The sequence below is a fragment of the Mya arenaria genome, chromosome 15, assembly GCF_026914265.1.
Source record: "Mya arenaria isolate MELC-2E11 chromosome 15, ASM2691426v1".
Classification (NCBI taxonomy): Eukaryota; Metazoa; Mollusca; class Bivalvia; order Myida; family Myidae; genus Mya; species Mya arenaria.
Window position 1 is genome coordinate 38,482,916 of NC_069136.1, and position 20,678 is coordinate 38,503,593.

The 20,678-nt window shown below is 33.7% G+C and overlaps 1 protein-coding gene across 1 annotated transcript; it reads right to left on the reverse strand.

Annotated features, from left to right (window-relative positions):
* Nucleotides 1–1,725: 1,725 nt before the first annotated feature.
* LOC128220551 (orexin receptor type 2-like) lies at nucleotides 1,726–12,251 on the reverse strand. Its single transcript, XM_052928990.1, has 6 exons — nucleotides 11,593–12,251; nucleotides 7,979–8,184; nucleotides 7,522–7,685; nucleotides 5,978–6,125; nucleotides 5,500–5,612; nucleotides 1,726–4,480 (listed from the first exon to the last, which is right to left on the reverse strand). Exons 1-6 carry the CDS (start codon nucleotides 11,986–11,988, stop codon nucleotides 4,311–4,313), a joined length of 1,197 nt encoding a protein of 398 aa, XP_052784950.1. The 5' UTR covers nucleotides 11,989–12,251; the 3' UTR covers nucleotides 1,726–4,310.
* Between the last annotated feature and the right edge of the window lie 8,427 nt (nucleotides 12,252–20,678).

A 20,678-nucleotide genomic window follows, 5' to 3' on the forward strand; every position in this document is an offset into this window, starting at 1 on the left:
TTTTGAAACATGCAAATGTCTGTATCGTATATCACCAGAATATTTTCAAACCTTGTAGCTTTTAAGACATTTAATTTCCTTTTCAGATATAAACACTGTGTAGATATGCCATCAGTAAGAACAACTTAATGTGGAAAAAAAACTCTTTCCGCTTAGAGGCCAGTATTGAACAGCCTCCCAAAGGAAATAAAGTGCTCTCGAAACTAACTGGAAGTTAGAAGGATGATCCGCACCTGGACATGCCCCTTTTGTAACTGCTCAATGTGCAAAAATATTTTATAACTTTAAAAAATAAGAAGAAAATGAAAATTATAAGGTGTTTCACTGAATATCGTTTATCCTTTGTCTGTAAATAGTTTTTGTTTTAAGTGGGATGGCCTTCACACACTGGACAAGATATGGCATTCAAATACCAGAAAATATTTCAGCGGACATTTTGAATTTAAAATACAAATAATCAAATTAAATACTTTGGGCTAATATCTGCTGATGATTGTTGCAAATTTATATAACATCTGTCGAGCACATACAACTACTTGAGTGTGTTTTTTGGGGCACGTATTTAGTTCAGGTGTTGCGACTTGGTAAATTTAATTAACATTCCTACACAGTGGTAGGTGCTGATATTGTCAGATCATTGGCCGGGCAAAGGTTTGGATGGTATCCTGTAGGTAGGGATTGACCCAATCACGGGATCAACGATGCTTTTGTGCGTTACTGTTTCTAATAATATCAGCAAGATCTAGTAGTTTTTGAATTACATGATAAATGTAATACCTCCTATAAGCAATATTTTCAAAAATAAATTCCCATCAAGCTAGGTTAATCAGTTAAGCAGTTTTACCAACTACACATCAATGTACCAGGCTGTAAATCTCAAGTTTAAAATGCTACTTACATTTTTTCTGAAGTTGTCTCCTTTAATGATATTCACTGATGATAAAAACAGTGTAAACTATTGTTCTTTAACCGGTCATACTTACAAAATATTTAAATGTACTTAATGTATCTAATGTGTGAGTGTTCTATTTATTAGGATATATGGGTTTACATTTTAACATTTTCAACCCTTGTAATGTTTATTGATTGCACATCCGTCTTAAAAATTGTATCTGTAGGAAAACGTCGCACGTTTGGACTGTCCAGACAGCTGTTTTTTTCTTACACAAACCATAAGGCAATAAATAGAAATATTCACAGAAAAGCTCATTCGCTCTTTTCTATCGTGTTACAGCGGAGACTCAACTCAATTAAAGGAATCACATCGCATAAAAAAACTTTGATAGCAGTGTAACGAATGATTACAAACATAAGTCAGCAGAAAATACAGGGCATTTAAAAGAAAAAGTATGTTGATTGCTAGCCGGGGGCTAAATAAGTCGTTGATTGCGCGTTTTGTCGATCAACTGGAGAATATTGACCGGATATAAAACAATCCGCTGGATCCCCTTTAAGATGATAATAGGTTTTAAAACATAAATTAAGGGAATAAAGAGAGTGTTTGATTCCTTTTGAACAATACCAAAAACCGGAGAACGTTGTTGACTATTGTCTGCTATATTTCGTGGTTGCGTCCAATTTAGGAATCAAAACAAAAAACACATTTATTTTTGTATTTAATTGGGATTTTATTCCTTTCTTTCTGTTTATAAAGACACCTTTTGATAATCGAAATACATCAATACATCAATACATTATAAATAAGTTTGATTTTCCTGTGTTATTTTCACTATGTTCGATAATCAAAATACATAAAATAAGGTAGCATTGTTTGTCGAGAAAATCCACCATCAGGCATTACACAATGAAACATCTTGCACCAGTATGTTACACATATTTGGACACATAGACAGTTTAAAAAGATGTTTTACCATATTCAGCCCAAAACAGTATAAACAGGGACACAAATAATTCAAGGAAATCCGTGAAGGCCGAGTTCTCCGATTTATTGAATCGAATCCAGGGCTGCACAAGATTTATGTAATCATTATGTTGATAAGGCAAATATGTACTGCAGACTTTTGATGAATCGAACATAAATTTCACGTGACAGGTAAAGATGCGATATATTACCGATACCAGTTTAATATTTTTCATCATATGGAACAATGATCAAATTATAAAAACAACACTAGAAACATACATAAATCGGATGCAGATGTAGAAAACAGGCACCACTTGAACAAGTGGTGAAAGGGAAAAATAACCCCTTCGTGTTGTCGTATTCTTGACCATTAAAATATTACTGAATTGTCTTTAATCAGACTCAATAAACTTATATCTGATGTAATGTTGAGACAATTTATGTCAACAATTTGGTGTGTCAGTAATGACAGAATAGGCAACTTGATACCAAGATTCGTTCCGAGAAAACGATCTCCAAATGTGATTTTTCTTTTGGTAGTTCTCATATTGAATTGCGTCAACCAAAAAGTCATCCATTGTTTGACTATAGTTATCATTTTGGGAACTGTGGTTTTCCAGGCCTTTTTGAGATATCAGACATCCGACGCAGAAGCAGATTTTTCTTTTTGTTTGTCATCAACTCGCTAAGTAATTCAGGTATCATTTTTAATACTGAATATTGCAAAAGATTAATAATTGTATGGTTGAATCTTCTGTTCAGCTATGGTTTCGAACAGTTCTGTTTAATGCTATCAGAAGATCATGAGGATTATTGCAAAGAAGAACGAATTGAAAATACGCAGGTTGCTGTCAGGGACCATGCTAAAAGGCTTACTCAAACGGATTCGAATATGTTTTACAATACTTAAGACAAGTTGCCATTGGATGAGCTTAAAACATATTACTTATGTTAATACTGAAAATTAAAACAGACATTTTACACTCGTCCATTTTCTTGTAATAAAGTCACTTTTATTGTGTAGACATTCCTTTATAATCAATGGCTTTAATAAAAATTACTGATAACACTAGTTGTTTTATTCTTGTATATGTTTGTTCCCTTAATTAAAGTGGTTAACTATCTATTTCAGAACATAATACCGTTTTCTGTGTTACTTTCATACTTTCACTTTGAGGTATCCACACATTCTTAAGTATATGGTAGTAATAATAGGTATAATGAAATACGAACAGCGTTATTAAATATACATATCATTACAGGAGTGTATTGTTTTAAACTTCGATCTCTTTATAAGAATAAAATCAAAGAGAACTTAATGACCAATCAAAGGAACGAAAAGACTCAGAAATTGGTCATGTCATATTCTTGAAATAAATCTATGTTCTAACGAAGTCGCAATAACTTTTTTGAGTAAGTACATAATAGCAATCTTAAACATTTTAATGGTCTACAAGGTCATGTGTAAACTACCCACTGGCGCTGTTTTTTTATGTTTACCGCCTAACCTGTTTAAAATTAATAACAGCTAACTGCTGATCACTGAAATAATTTTATATTGGCAACTTTGAAGTATACTGCCTTCTCCTTGGACAAAATAATACATTGAATACCAACATTTACTTTTTTCGGTAGTTAAGAAAACGAAAATTGTGGGGTTTAAGTTTCACAATTAAAATGGCCTAATAAAACTGACGGATGTATGTTCATAACTCAACATGGTATGCTAAAACTGTCGGGTGTTAGTTAAAAATCAACATGATATGGTGTTAACGGTCTGGTGCCTATGACCGCACGACACAATTTCTTATGATGAAGACATTCAGTTGTATTCTAAGAAAGTGTAAAAACAAAACAGAAAGGAACTAACTAGTTTATAGTGTCCAGCCATACGGTTCGCTAAAACATAAATAATGATATAAAGAATTATAAATGTTTCAGGGTCTTGAAAAACATGAATGCTACGTTTACGTATGATTAACACAGACATAATCTGAATACGATTTAAACCATGCAAATCCAAATAAACGAAATGAAGTTCAAAGCATTATTATATGATCAGTTATTCGTGGCAATTATTTAATATTTTTACAATCATAGCTTAATTGACGATATATAATTGTAGCTATAGAGCATTATAAAGATATGAGAGCAATATAATGATTAAATAATCATAGTGTTGGCGATGGCGTTTCATTACTCTTTATAAGTGTATCAAAAGGATGCATCTTTCGTTCTGGCTGCTGTGTTTAAATAAACACTACAATATATTGATATTGAAGATAATTTTATTAATAACACTTCAAACACATCCAAACTAAGTATGTTGTGATGTTCCGTCTAAGGAAACAAAGTACACAACTAATATTTTAGATTGTTAACAAGTTTACGTGTTACCGTACATTTACGTGAATATTGTTTTGAAACAAAAAAGAAATTCTTAATCTCATTGATTTTCTTTTGTTATTCTAGATGGTGAATTGCTGTTTCGAATGGTGACATTTCTCGTGTAGAGCGCGGTCATGCGGTACATTACCCTGGATACGTTCTGCCTTCTGTTTCCGCCACATAAACAACACAGAGCGATTGCGACACGAAACTCCTTTCTAAATTTATCTGCAAAACAGATTAATTTTATTCGTTATTATATGTAGTTATTTTTATGTTTAGAATGTGAACCAAAGGGGGGGGGGATAAAGTGCAAACAAGTTAGCTAGTCGAATTGTACATTACTTAAATAGTATAGGCATATTTCTGAGCAGCAAATAAATTAAAGACATTGATAACACAATTAACAATTCTACTACACACCCTGAAGATGAAGCAAAGGCATAAATTAGAGTACATTGGTGAGTGTTAAAATACATTCTGGAATGAGGATGTTTCGATGCAATTTAAAACATAGCCATGGCAGAAGCCTTAACATTTAGGATTTTTTATTGGAATGTAAACGTGATGATCTATATCAATGATGCGATGAGGTCTACAAAACGAATCGATTCAATATCGTAATAGTTTTGTATTGACTGACCATTTGTGATGCCATTCAGTCCACTGTATCTATTCAACACATAGCTTTTGTATAGCGTGTGTTTTTTGTACACCTTAATGCCAAAAACGTTACGTCAATAGCAAGTCATAGTTAATCTGGTATTAGCACATCGCGCAGGAAATATTGCACTGAAAGGCATGTTGTGTCACTTCTGTGTTGCACAACAATTTGAAACGCAATTACAATATTACAGCAATCCTAAACTTAACGCCATCGAGACAGCAACGTAGTAAGAACAACTTCAGGATAGCGATAATAAACTAGCGTTAACAATGTAAACATACGGGAACAAAATCGCGTAATTATTTCAGAAACAACATAGCAAAGACATAGCAAAGGACTAACAACGACGGGATATGGAACGTGGTATTTAAATGATTTTACACACACTTAAGTCTCTATAATAAGGTTGTCATAAACTTTATATTTGCAACAAAAATTGTTTTAAAATGTTGATTATTTGGATACGAAATATCATACTTGAAACAATATCATTCAAATGTTGTAAGTGGTAGGATTGTCATTGATAGTCAGTACAATTACGACATATGTGTACAGAATATTTCAGTACATGCATCATTACCGCTCATGAAGTTATAGATGACGGGGTTGATGCAGCTGTTGAAATACATGCACCAGTGAGAGATGAGGGCGATCATCCGCAGATTCCGGACTGCCTTCAATTGTTTTGTGTATCTAAAAGAAGCAAACACTGTCATAACATTACTTTCAAGGTCACCAAATACATTTTGTTTATTTTACACAAATGTCAAAAACAAAATTCACTCCAGGTAGGAATGGTTATGTACTTATTTGACATCTATAATTTAAAGTATATATTTTGAAAATTTACAATCACAATGTTATGTTTCATGCTTATAATTAATCATATGACTTCGATCTACAAAATGGCCTAATTAAAAGCCTTGCTGATATAATGTCAGGTGGACAAAGAAAAAATTAGTCAATGGAATGCCGACTGTTTAAAATCATCTGCGCGAATAAGTAGTTCAAATACAAATACGAGCCGTGATTTACAGCCTCTGAAATAGATATCTTACCTGAGGATGTTGAGTGTGTGGTTAGGAAGGAAACATAGGGCAAACACTGTCACAATGGCAACCAGCATCTTGACTGCCTTCTTGCGGCCGGTATGTCTGTAATTGTTATTCACCTGGGAGTTGTTGTGGTTAATCGTTGACCTCAGACCTGCTCCAAAAATGTTTCTATTAGGTTGAAGTAAGAGTTTGGCATATTAGTTAAAGATTAGCAAATAATAAGATGGTTATGTTCTCGATATTCTATATATTCTATTGATTATCCTTTAAAAGTGTGCTCCATGTACTGCATAAATAAAGTATAATGTATAACTTCTCCTTTATCATTATATAATTTTATATCATGCAATAAATATGGAGTTATTTTATATTTTGGGATCATGCAACATCAATAATAATATAATCTATATATTATGTATTTTATATAATTCTATAAAATGGGACCATCTCTGACTAGTACGTCGAATAGTTTGATGGAAATAAAACGTTTGTGAAACTTTGATCAATTTTATATTTACAGGAATATTACAACAATATTACAATAGTCATTTTTTTAGTTTTTTTTTCATTTATTATCACTCAATGCCATGATTATTCATTATATGATAAATTTCATGGATCTGCATATATGTTATTTTTTCATTAACATTTGTTTAGTTCCATTGCGGTATCCATATTTATTTCAACACATAATATCACACACATAAATATACATGGGCATTCTTTTTTCTTTTTGGAACCATTTCCGATGGCCCGTTTATTGGTTAAAATAATATATATATATAAACACAAAAAGTTTTGATACTTACTGAATATTTAAATATATATATAACATTTAAACATTCAGTAAGTATCAAAACTTTTTGTGTTTGTGTCTTGAAATAAAACATACTGTCGTTCATATTATTATCAAGTTTAAACGTTTGTAGCAAAATGTGTTTGTTTGTTGTTTTTTTAGTTGTTTTTTAATTAGTTTTTGTTGTTTTTTATTGTTTTTTTTTATTTTCGATTGTTTCTACTATTTCGCTTTTGTAAGTAGACATCGTGAGAACCCTTATAATTTCAGTAGATATCATACTCATTAAGGACTTCTATGTTGATATAGATTTCCTTCTAAAATGAGTATTTGTTTTGTTGGTATTGGTTTCTTTTTTTTATTTTTTTATTTTTTTTTATTTTGCCTTATTTTGATACCTTTAAAATTTTCTTAATCAATCGATTTAAATAGCAATATATTATTAACTAATATATTACAATAGTCTTATCCGGAACCCGTACTTATATATCCTGGCAGTTTAAAGACAATTGATCAGTAAAATTTAATATTCAAATATAGGCTTGATCCCTCTCAAGAAACTGTTCTATACTTTTGAAATATCAAAAATCACAAGTTCCATATAAAGTATGCTCTGTTTTGAAATGTTTCCGCTAAAGGTGGTAAGAAATGAATAAAAAAATTTTTTTAACACAATCATTTATTTTAACCTACGTGAATTACATCATAATAAGTTATATTATATACTAAGACAAAATATTTATGTACGTACGACGATCTGCAGTACCAGGTATCCGTTTTTTCCAGAGCACGACAGCTATGTGTATGTAAACGCAGGTCATCAGACCAATTGGCAGGAAATAGAGGAACACCATAAGACATATCTGGAAGATTGCTATTGTTTTTAGCTTCCACAAGGCCGGGTAACACATTGTTCTGTAAAGTCAAATAACAATAGACTAGTTATAGATGTTTAAAATCCTTGCAACCTATACTTTGGGATTGGTCTAGTACTCGACGTGTACTCATTTCAATAAAGAGTTTCTGGTTTTAAGCTACATAAGGTCACGTTCTCTTGTGTTATTTTAAGCATGATACCAGTGGTGGTATAGCAGGCTATTGTGAAAACAAGTAACTGAACAAGTATGATGTATATGTATGAGAATAAATTAGTGGAATTATGTTTGGCATTCATTTTACACGACCTAGTGACAGCGTCACTATTTTACCTAAAGATCGTGTCCGGCCGATATGGTATCACAGTGGAAGCCAGGAACTCGGGCATTGCCACGCCAATAGAAACCGTCCAAATGATGGCAATGGTGAGGCGAGCTCTTTGGATGTTGCTATGGAAACTGAGAGGCCGACAAATTGCGTACCACCGCTCTATTGAGATCGCACAAAGTGTCAATATGGAGACTGATATACACATCGTCTGAAATTGAATGCACAATTTACGGCAAGTGCCTTTTCCTTCGATCACTCAAATAGTAACATAAATAATGGTGATGGTAAAGAAATGTAACTTTTTTCACTCGTCATTTTCCAAGTACAAAACAGATAAGTTTTCAGATAGTTTAAGAGCAAACATAACTCTTGGTTCAAACAGTAAGGGTGTTTAGGTTATCAAAATTGATTGATACATTTTTCGGACGATTGGTTGCTAACAGAATTGGCAACGATCAAAGTTTTATTTTAATATTATCTAATTTAACTAAACTGTATCCAAAGAATATTTCATTCCAGGGCGCGGTTTGTATTTATATTTGTTTGGCAGTTCTTGCATATTGTACACCAGCCAAGGACTGATTTATCAAGGGTGTTTCTGTTTTCAAATATGAAATAAATTGTAATTCCCATGATGCAAGCATATGAAGTGAAATGATTAAAGTGAAAGCATTTAATGTTCTTAATATTATGATCAAATTGAAGTTATTCTTAAACGGCTTAAAACTCACAAGCTCTGAGAAACATTATTACTCTTGTGAATTCGGAAATTATGTGATTGAATTTCCTATTAAAACATCTACAGTACTTATGTTCATAGGCACAATCGATGATTTTATGTCGTTCGTTTATGTCTGCTGTATATCGGAAAGGAAGGTTAACAAAGCAAATTATAGAAGGCTTCATAAAGTTATGCCAGTTACTGTTACTGTCCCAGTATCGAAACGATTTAAAATAGTGTTTTGTACAGCAGTTTCGACTAGTTTTAACACATAATTCGATTTAAATGTAAACTTTCAACTATTTAGATAGGTGTAACGTTTGAGTAAGATAGAATCGGATAGATACAATGTGTTGAGAACTAACTGTGAAAAAGCAATTTATGTGATCCGAAGTACACCTTCACATCATCGAAATTGTCATCTATTGCGATTTTAGCATTGAATTTAAATGTTTTGTGATCTTATCAACATTGAGTATCAAATGTGATTTTTAAGCAGATATTTTCGTTGAATAACACTGTTTGCAAAAAAAGCTTTACACTTTTGATCATAACAAAGTATAAACATTTGACAGCTTCATCTTCCATTTTATCTATAACCAAAAGGTTCAAAACATTTTATCAGTTTGTGTTTTTCTACTTATAGCCATATCATGTTATATGGACAACCAAAAACATACAACTGGCAACCGAACATAAGTCAATAAACTGGACATACACTGCCGACCAGACGATAAGCTTTGCAAACTGGTTGACTATGTAGTTTAATAGATGGCGATTGTTTGTAGCCGAATGATGAAATCCAATCATCAATCATAATTACAAATAACACTATACTACGTCGAGTAGGAATGTCATCACAGGTTTGATAACTAATAGGAACTGCTTCGGCCATACAAACAACACGTTTCAAATTAAAGTAGACCCATATCTATTATAGGTAACTTTTCGCATCTAGTCGAATCCCTTTGTAATTACCAAACTTCTCGAAAAAGCCGCAGTCTGGTTAACTCAGGTTGACGCCACGTGACCCCCACCCAAACCCCCGCCCTTAAAATAAATAAAAATAAATAAATAAAAAACGACCAAACAAACCAACCTGAATACTATGCTTGAATTAGTCTACCAAACATTGTACGAATGATTTTGTCAATTTATCCCGCATCGGCAATATTGTTAAAATATAATGCCTTAGGACCTCATATATTATTCAAATCGTTTTCGCTTATTTCTAATAATTATTTAAAATAATGACTACAACTTCTCTCTGAGAGATCTTTAGAATCAATCATTACATTTGTTGTTAAGCTAAACAAATTGCTCATATCGTTACTTACTATCCGAGGTTATATAATTATCCGTTTGCCTTGAGTATCATTAACTGGCGCTAGTGGCATCTTTGATTGGTTAAGGTTGATTTACAATGTTCGTGTATTCAAGCTATTCTTCGTTATCAGAGAAAGAAGCTTCTATGTTTTAAATCTATTACTGATAAGCTACGCATAGAATGAATTTTAGGAGGCATATCCGATTCATTTGTGTGAAATTGAAATGCATGTCCACATTATATATATATATATATATCTACGTCTCCTTATGTTAACGAGGATAGTACAAACAAAAACTATGTGCATGAGTTCAGTGACCGCACGTGAAGTGCATGCATTAAGCTCATTAAACAGTCAATGGAACACACTAAACGTTCACCTATATCTCTATCTTGGTGATATACAAAGCTAACGTCCAATTTCTTCAGTGTAATATTATCAGCGTATTTTATTCAGTACGATCTTATAAGGGCTTTCCCGGTTAAGGCGAGTGCAAATGTATATTATAATCAGGAAAATATTACTAACGAATGCGTTTTCTAACTTTGCTTGATAGGACCTCCTTATCACAATCATAATTTTCCTCAAAAAAAAATGATCTTTAAAATATTAAATCATGACGACTCATTATTTCAATTTTCAACATCTATCAATCCTGCTGCATAGTAATTATGGTATGTCGACGTTCCAGACATATTTCTTTCATTTTTAGAAAAGTGTAGCTTATGGCTCGTTCAGATTCATTTACATAAAATTCATCGTTTAACATTACTGCTTTATTTTAGTATTGTTATTGTCAACGATTCAGACAGTATCTTTTATTCTACAACTGAAAATATTTTACAATTATATATTATTCTTTGTTCTTTAATTTAAGAACGAGTTTCAGTTCGAGTTCAAACACAAGACATTTGTTTATGTCAGGGAAAAGTTAAACAAAATATATATAATTCAAATTTAGAAGCATGTAGTCAATTGTATGAAATGTTCTGTTTGGTCAAAGCTATCCAAAATTATATTGATTGGTCCATAGATTTCCTAAAATAACTACTAACCAATCAAATCCTTTTAATTAGTCCACTAGCCAAAGTATGGCATTTGAGCAACTTATTAGTTAAAGTGTTATATAATTGGTTTATCAATGGATGTTAGGTTATTAGGTGCCACCTTGTAGCGGTCAGTAAAATGTAAATTCACTGGGGGTTTAAACCAGTTTGCGGGCACATCCCCACTCTTATTCCAGCAATCCCGAATAAAGTAAAAACGTGAATGGTAATCTTATCAAAGTATGCATTAACTTGAGAAAACTTAATAAAAAAAACTAATAATAATAAACTTATACGTAAATTTAAGGTTCATAAATCATATGCTAATTTCATAATTAAAGACAAAATAGTGTAACATGATAATGCTTTCAAAAATGCGTCAACTTATTTGTTTGCGTCTTTAAAAAAACTAAATTAGATGAAAAAGTCTGAATTAGTGGTTCAAAAGTAGTTGAAATTAAAAACTAGTCTATTAAAACATAAACTCATTTCAGGATATTATATTATACCAAAATACTTACCCCAAGGGAGATGCTTAATTTACACATTGCTGATCCAATTAGCCATGTTTCAGTAACGTCAGCGACAAGGGATGTTGGTAGCAATATAAGAAGAACCATTAAGTCTGCAACGGACAAGTTCACCATAAATACGTTTGTTATTGTTCGCATTTCCCGGTTCCGCCAAACGGCAAAACAAACCAGAATATTTCCAAGAACCCCAATAATAAATGTAAGTAGGTATGTAGCAATCAGAACCCATTCTTCCGGTTCAGGAAAGAAGCAGTCTACGATGTTATCCAAACTAGAATATCTACTGTTGCATTGCTTCCTTTGAACCAGCGCAGACGAATAATCCAATTGCTTGTGAATAATAGTGGTTACATTTTCCATCTCAGAAAAAGTCAGATTAAACATATAAGTCTCTATGTCACATTGTTATATAAATAAAAATCAGAAGAATTATATTCAAACGAATTGATTATCCATCAAATTCTGAAATTCATTTAAATACTTCAAACGACTGAAGCTTTATCGCGGAGCGACGAAATTTAGATATCGCCTCACAATCCCTAAAACCCGCATGAGTGATATCGGAGAAAACATACTCCGAACGATTTCTACGGCTTTCAGAATGAAACTATTTGCAAACTGTTACAACGAATTCTCCCTCATTTAATGTTGACGCGTATTTCTATAACAAGCTGAAAGATCTTTACAAACCAGCTGTTGCTGTAATACAATGAAATTAAACGTTTCACGATTTGCATTTGCGTGATCAGACTTAATTAGCATTTAAATGTTATCATTATTTACTCATGAAAGTTAATCAGTTGGTGAAACATGGAAGTAAGACCGGCTGTATATTTTGTATGGCAAGTAATGTTCAATTATATACATAACAGATGTCGAGAGGACAGAGTCTGTGCTTCTCGCTATACAAATCGGTACGTAGATAACAGCCTATATGATTGACTGCGACAGTTAACTAACAGCAATGTAGAGTGAGGGAAATACCGCTCACACATATTGCTATTTAAGAAAGAGAAAGTTGACGTAGGATGTATTGAATATATACAGGACAATGTCTGTAACGATAGTGTACAAATAACAATACGTTGAATGCCAAATGCCATTCAAAACTTAATAAAACTTTATATGTTCTATATGTATTTTAGAATACATTCGCAATATTGACAGCGTTGACTACAGAACATTCAAAACATTCGAGGCCATCCAAATTTTCGGCATTCACACATTCACAACATCCACCACATTTGCGACATTTACAATAATTGTAGCTTCAAAATGTTCAGGAATGTCGCGAATATTGTGAATGCTGAGCTTATCACGAATGCTGTGAAAGTCGCGAACGTTTTGAATGTCTCATATATTGTGAATATCAATAATGCTGTTATTTTCGTGAGTGCCAATATTGTCGCCAATGTTCTGTGTGTCGCAGATGCCTTGAATGTTAGAAATGTTGGGAATGTTATAAATATCACAAATATCACAAATATTGCCAATGTTACAAACTCTGTGGAAAGCGTTTACGTTCAACTTGTTTGGTTAAATCCATGGGCAAATTACTATTATAGCATAAAATGTCCGACCTATTGTTAACAAAACCAGATTCCAGATTATGAAGTGTTTAAGATTGATTTCAATCAGGGAAACCGTGTCGGTGCGAATTGAATATTAAGACTAAAAATGATCACAACAAAATGGAAGGAAAATGCTGTTTTGTGCTTTTTTATGTTTCGATTTACAGACAAAATGCCATGCGGAATTATTTAAGGCTCCCTGTGAATGTATATGAATAGACAAAAACATAGCCATAAACAAAAATACGCATTCGGAGAAACATTAATCGCGTAAGACATATTGAAATTGCAAGTCCATTCATTCTAGAACGGTATCATAGACGCAAGTTGACGACATTGTTCGAGACATTTATCTTCTAGATGGTTTGTAATTACAAAGCGGGATAAAACAGCCATCGACAGGCTTTTTTGCGTAGGATAACAAAGATGATGTAGTGGTCTTTAAGCATCCTTTGTAGTGTATATATTCGTGTACAAGTCTGCTTGAAAACTCCTCTTTCAAGCCTAACCATCTTGTATTGGAATGATTAATCAACCGAGAGTAAATTGTAAAGTAATTGTATGGAACATTTAACAAACAAGCCTATTGGGAAAAGATCATTAAAACGCCACACCTAGATGTAAAGGTCGTTCTTTTGATTCGGAGATGAATATACAAGTATATGCATCAAAGAATTGTTTTAAATCGAAGACATCAAAACTCTCTACAAAATGCTTAACATTTCTGTTCTGACATCAACTTTATTTCTTTGGGTAATTGAATGAAATATTTAATGGGGAAATTACTAATGTGTTCAAAGACTTACTTTTAATTCGAGATACATGTTGTATGTGGAATAATTCACATCAAAACGCATGTTATTCGTTCCTCTTTAATTGAACACAGTATACATACAAAATACAACGTGTTAATTAAACTGAAACTAATATTTCGAGTTTTCAGCAAGGCAATACCTGTTTGCACTAATGTATTTTATCCAAAGCTGTACAATGTATAAATGCAACATGTCCGGCTTACTTAGCAGACACTTTATTACACACTCTCAAGTTTTTAATGCATATGTGTACGATATATATGTCCCTCGTTCTCGCTAGCTTCACCGAAAGGCTCTACATGGCATTTTTGATGCATATGTTCATGATATGTTTAACCTGCGGTTGGTTTTCCAGCATTGGTTCCTGTTAAGAAATAATGATTGATGAAAAACACCCATGTCAAAGGGAAGAAACTCCTAATGATCTATCAACAGTCACTTTACATATGACGTAAAGCTTACGTGGTATGTATATTGTTTTGAATTATTTGAATTTTACAGAAGGCTATATTTTATCCACTTACAAAAGTATATGAACATTTGAAGGTCACACATGTTTATTCATTAGTATCTCTTTTTTATTTCAGAATGCTACCACCTCGGTCTTAAAGGGACTGTGTCACAGATTGGCACCAAAAAAAGTTGTTTTTTTCTGTAACGAATCTCAGGACAATTATCTAATAGAATATGTTACGCTTTGATATCATTATTGTAAAAAAGTACCAAAATGTAAAAGAAAAAATGTGTCGGTCACCGGGTTCGAACCCGCGTCGCTAAAATTGAAGTCCAACGTCTTACTAACTGAGCTATTAAGGCTTACTCTAATCGATTTACATAATTAAGCTATACACCTACCTCGGTAATATCACGTAATACCACCGACTAGCCAATCACGCATAAGGAATTAATTCTACCTGGTAGACATACGCAGTAATCTTTTTTAATGAAAAAATATGATATAACTGCTGAACTTAAATAAATTGTAAACTATGTGGTACTTTAGTTAGTAAGTTTCAATGCATTGTACCCATCGATGCCAAGTTTATGTCATTTTTCGACAATTTTCTTTTTTTCCCGCTATTTTATTTTCTGTGACAGCCCCTTTATGCATTGACTTTTGTACTTAGAAGGGAAATAGCAAGATCGTGCAAAATTACTGGTGCATATTATTGTTCAAGATGTTGCTGTGAGAATGTTGTGTTTATTTGTTAAGATGGCTAAACATCAATGCTTTCTCATTTTAACAGCAACATTTGTAAGTGAGTTATGGCTTTGATAAAAATGAGTTTAAATGTATTTCAGCTGAATAGTCAAGACTTCTGAAGTTGATATGAATCATTACCCGGTCCATTTCCTTGGCCGAACCCAATACGGTGTTCTTTCAAGGACCCTTGCGAACATCCAAGTGTTTCTGTTGGCTATGCTAACAGCTTAAGGCACGGTTAAAAAAAGACTATACGGGTTGGTTGTAACACAAGTTTTCAGTTCTCATGAGTTCTGATTAGATGCTCTCTTTTTATTTTCAAATGACCGCATCGTATGTCTTGTTTTTAAAGATTGCTTCGCTTTACAGCAAACACAATATGTATATTGGTTCGGATGGGGCGAAAGAATCAACTCATTGTGGCATGATGTGAAATGATAAAATTGATAAGAGCTATGACTGGAATTATAAGATGAATTTTATTGCGGTTGTACCTGTGGTAAAGGCTTTATTAACCCAACTCAAGTAGTGTTGGACAATCCAATGACTTTAGTTTGGATTCATTGATAACAACTTGTAGCTTATGTTTGTTTGGAACGTACGTCGCAGAATAACTTTTATTCCTCAGATGGGAACTCTAGCGGATATAACGACTCGCACAAATACACATTGAAATATTTGGATTTATGTTAAAAGCTAAACCTTTGAAAATATTTTGTTATCCGAGTTGAACATTGATAAAATTAAATTCCAACTTGATTTGCAACGAATCGCAAGAAAACTTTTGTCTAACGGAAATGTCAGAAGTGGACGGTTAATTGGTCGTTCTCAGACCCTCTAGTCGAAAGTATGCTGAGGTCATGATTCTTACGGATTGCCAAAACCCCCAATATTAAGTTCTTGGTGCGGTGTTATGTAATGCGACTTGATATAGCTCTGGAGGGATTTATCTGACAAAATGAGCCTTAAACACATAACGACATTAAGATGGCGCTAACAAGGGTGTTCGATTCGTTGAGTGTTTAGTGCATGACCTATAAGGAACTTTTGTTTAACTTGATTCTAGTGCAAGAGTTAAATTAAAAGCAAATCATGACAATATACATACTTTACCAAATAAGATTACCTGACTATAAATTTGCATAATAAATGAAGGTTAGGATTGATGGGGAGAGATTTATTCATTGATGAAAGGTATTTGGACATTCAAAGAACTATTTTACTTAAGTGTTGATATTATTATGACTTATGAGTACAATATTTAACTTAACAAATACTTTTGACCACATCTTAAATTACGTTTGCTGTAACTTTTTTTCTAGAAATGAGAAATTAATTAAATGAGTTTAATGAATTTATGTTGGAATTTCTAAACGGTATATATTAAAGGTCTAAGTAAAGAGTAATGTCATCAAAAGTGTATTGTGTTCTCTATTTTGTGACGAACATGGCTTATATTACCTTTAACATCAAAATTTATTTTGTTATGCAAGTCAGCGATTTATGTCTGGTGGGAGGGGTTAAACTTCAGTTGTTTATTTGTTTTGATATTTTAGGTGTTGCGCTGCTTGTGAGTCTTGTATTGTTGTTTCTCTTGTTTGGTGGGTTTTTAGTTGGACTCGATCGTTATGCATTTGAACATCATCATTGTTGATTTCTAAGCTACAAGTCTTGTTCCTGTAGTTTCCATTGTTTTTGATATTGGGATTATATCAGCAAACCATTTATAGCATTTACTTTGTCATAACAAATGCAGGTACTGAAAAGCTTTGTTGTAAGGCAGTAATAGGTACTTTTCATCAAGGCACTGCACCTCCTTTTGCTTGACTTAGTATACCTATTGATATGTTTAGGCCAAAAAATCCTAACAGCAGATATTTTATAACACCACTGGCTACTTTGCATTGATCAGTATCAGTAAGATTTAAATCGATATGTAACGTTTGAAATATATTACCAATTAAATAGGTTGATAATCGGCATCCAACTGCCTTTAATTAGTCTTACTCCATGGACAACGTACTGTACATCCGGTCGCAATCTAAAAATCGGAGCAGAAAAGGAAATTGTATAGAGATTAGGAAAATCAATGTAAGCTAGATGATTTTATAAAGATTAACGGTGAAAAGAGAATCTTGTTTCTATATTTGGATGATGATTTTAATAGTTCAATAAAAAGAAATGCCATGTGAAATGAAATGTTATTATGAATCTATATAAGGTGAGGTAATAATAAATGATAAACCGTTAGTTTATCCTTTCGGTAGCATTTTCACTCAAATGCATAGACAATCATGTCCGTGTTGGTGCATGCATTAACGAACCTTCCCCGTGAGAGTGCATGCATTTGTAAACCTGACTTTTATGTACATGCATAATATTAATCTGTTATGCACGGAACGTTCGAGTTGTTTAAACAATGTTTGCATTATATTCAGACGACACAATGGTTCTGTATTAAGGTAATGTGTCTATGCTGTGGAAATGAACTTTTGTATTCAAACGAGTATTTAAAAAAGATTTCGAGTAATGATAAAAAACAAATATGTTCGTGACTCAAATTACGGATCCTTTTTATCTATAGAGGTTTTAAATTATGAACAAAAGTGTACTTTAACATAAATATAAGACATGTGGACACAAGATTGCAAGGACAGTCTATCCTGTTTTATAGGTTGCTTTTGCTGTACAAATGGTTTTTAATTATATCGGTTGTTTGCTATCCAAAATGTTGTGAATATTTTATATAGCATTGGGTTTTGAGGCGTGCTTTAGTGTATCCGTCCTTTAATTTCAAGCGAAAATTGTATTAAAGGTATCACTATGTTCATCGTATCAAACAAAAGTAATACTTCTGTAAAGCTCTTAAATATATGTATGATGCTTGATGTGAACAATGACAAAATGTCTGGGTATATTCATAACAAATATACGGAGATCTAGATGCAAATTGGTTCCTTTGGTCGTTGCACGATAAATTCAGTCCAGTTACCATTTCGGCATGGTCCGGATTGGCCTATAGTTTTATAAATTGCCTGTTTTGCAAGCCGGGAGCAATCACAATATCCCCATACATATTATGTTTGCAGGGATTCTATTTAATGTCGGTGATAACCATTGTCTTCAAGACTGTTAGAATGCTACGTATTCAGTTGAAAACTGCTTTGCTAAATGTTTTTTTTTTACATTCTTGGCTGATTTTATTTGAAACTGTTCCGAACTCTTATCCAATTTTAAACTTTTAACTTGGCTATAAACCAGTAGTCTGCTAGCCAATGGGTTTTACAAATAAATAAATTCAGCCAGAATTAATTTGATATATCAGGATAGCATGTGAATGCTTGCAATGTTTTTTAACATTTTTGTAAACGAACTGCTTGGTGAAAGTTGAAACCCTATGTTGCTTGCAGCTCTAAGCATTATTTTTTTAAATCGAGTTTAGACGACTAGCCGCCTTTCCCGAAAAAAAACGTATTGTTTTATGCCCACTGTGGTTACCAGGTTTTCTATTCTGCTCATTGAGATCGTAACAGTTCTAAGAAATGTTAATGGGTCAGACATTTGCAGTACAAGATTTTTGCGGATTGCATTCTTCACGCGCGCTTGGCTCGATTTCGTCGTTGGCTCAAACTGGATCAAAAGAACCGATTTCTTTATGCTGAATGTAAGCATTTCCGCCAACGGGGTTCGACTGTATTCTAAATACAATGTTCAGCGTCAAAAGACAAAATAAAACAAACTCTGATTTTACTGACCGTCACCTTGAAGATGTAGAATCGAGTACTATGCAGTTAAAATCTTCTTGTGAAAAAATGAACGAATCCAATGCTAAGAAATTGCAAGCGATATCCGACGCAGTGAAACAACTAAATCAAACATTAAAATCGCAGAGTAAACCAGTTTCTACAAAAATAACATCACAGAAAACAGCTTTTGAAAACGATGTGAGACCGATGGAGCACAAAACAAAAACACTGGAGATTGGCGATTCAATCTTCAAATATATGAAATTTCGGCGTCTGCATCCAAAAGTTGAACTTGACGTAAATCCAGGCAAGAAGTTATCACACATTTGCTCTAAGTTAAATATTTCAAGCAATGAAGAGTGGCGCACTATTATAATCTACGCCGGCGGGAATGATGCTACTGCCAGGGCTCCACTGGATGAAATCTATGGAGATCTCAAGAAAACCGTTGAACATTTGCGCCAATGTGAATGTAAAGTTTATGTTTGCACTGTGTGTCCACGACGGGATGCAAATGTATCTCCGATAAACGAATTGGTACAGCGTGTGTGTGCAGAGACCGGTGCTGAGGTATTGGATATATGTAGCTCCTTCGTCTACCGAAATGGCAACGTGGTCCAACATCTCTTCCATAGTGATGGTCTCCACATTAATGACCAAGGTGAAACAATTATATTTCAATATATTAATCGCCGTGTAAATATTACAGACACGAGGGATTCTCCAACACCGTCAATGCAAGGTGACAACATTGCCGAAAGGAGCAGTTACCAAAATTTGCGGCACGAACAAACTGGCAACTTAACCGCAAACGCTAACATTAGACATCCGGTATGACAGTTTACCAAAAAGAATCGGTACACCGGATGGTCTAGTAATGAACGACCTGAGACCGGAAGAAACGAGATAACCGGAAGAGATGGCTATTCTTATCCTATGCGACATCCTTATCAGAGACATCCGCAACAGAACATCGAAAGGAATCACTGTACCGGAAGCGCCTACCGAGAATATTCGGCGCGACAGCTGACGGGTAGGTATCACTCCACCGGAAGCTCCGGGCCAGAACTTCCGGCGCGACAAGACTACGGAAGGAATAATTTCACCGCAAGTTCCGGGTACGAACATCAGGCGCGACAGGATGGTGGAATGAATCACTCTCCCGTGTATCAACATCCTGGCCGAAATGACACTGGAAGAGATTTGCTCACCGGAAGCGGTAGGTATGTGCAGCCAGAGCGACAGCGAACCGGAAGGAACGAGTTGACCGGAAGGACTGGCTATGGACTTGCGGAACAACGATATGGGCACGGGCAATCTCATCCATATAGACTGTCCTCTTATGAAGGTGTTATGCACGGACATAGTTACAACAAGACTAGAGTCTTTTGTACGAACTGCAATATGGATAATCATGCAACAGAAGCATGTCGACGACGTTTCTATTGGGGATTTACTGACAGTCACACAATCAATTTTGCTAGCAAGAACATGTTTGAAAATTTGCTTAATATTTGTTCAGAGTGTAATTTTTATAATTGTGCATGTGTTAGACATAATATTTCTGCTAAAAGCAACAACCTAAAATGCAACCACAAGTATAGCACTAATGAAATAATATCAAGACAAATATTTATAAATGAACACGATTACACCTTTCCTTTTCGTTGCAAAGGTTTACACGTTGCGTGCTTGAATATCCAACATTTCTTGCCAAAGTTTGATGAAATCAAATATT

What these genes read in the sequence shown, in the direction of transcription:
- LOC128220551 (XM_052928990.1), bottom strand. Translation starts at nt 11,988, where the DNA reads ATGTTTAATCTGACTTTTTCTGAGATGGAAAATGTAACCACTATTATT. An exon ending in CGGCCGGACACGATCTTTAG is followed by an intron (nt 7,686 to 7,978) that starts GTAAAATAGTGA and finishes TTGACTTTACAG; the next exon opens with AACAATGTGTTACCCGGCCT. An exon ending in CATCTATAACTTCATGAGCG is followed by an intron (nt 4,481 to 5,499) that starts GTAATGATGCAT and finishes TCTGTTTTGCAG; the next exon opens with ATAAATTTAGAAAGGAGTTT.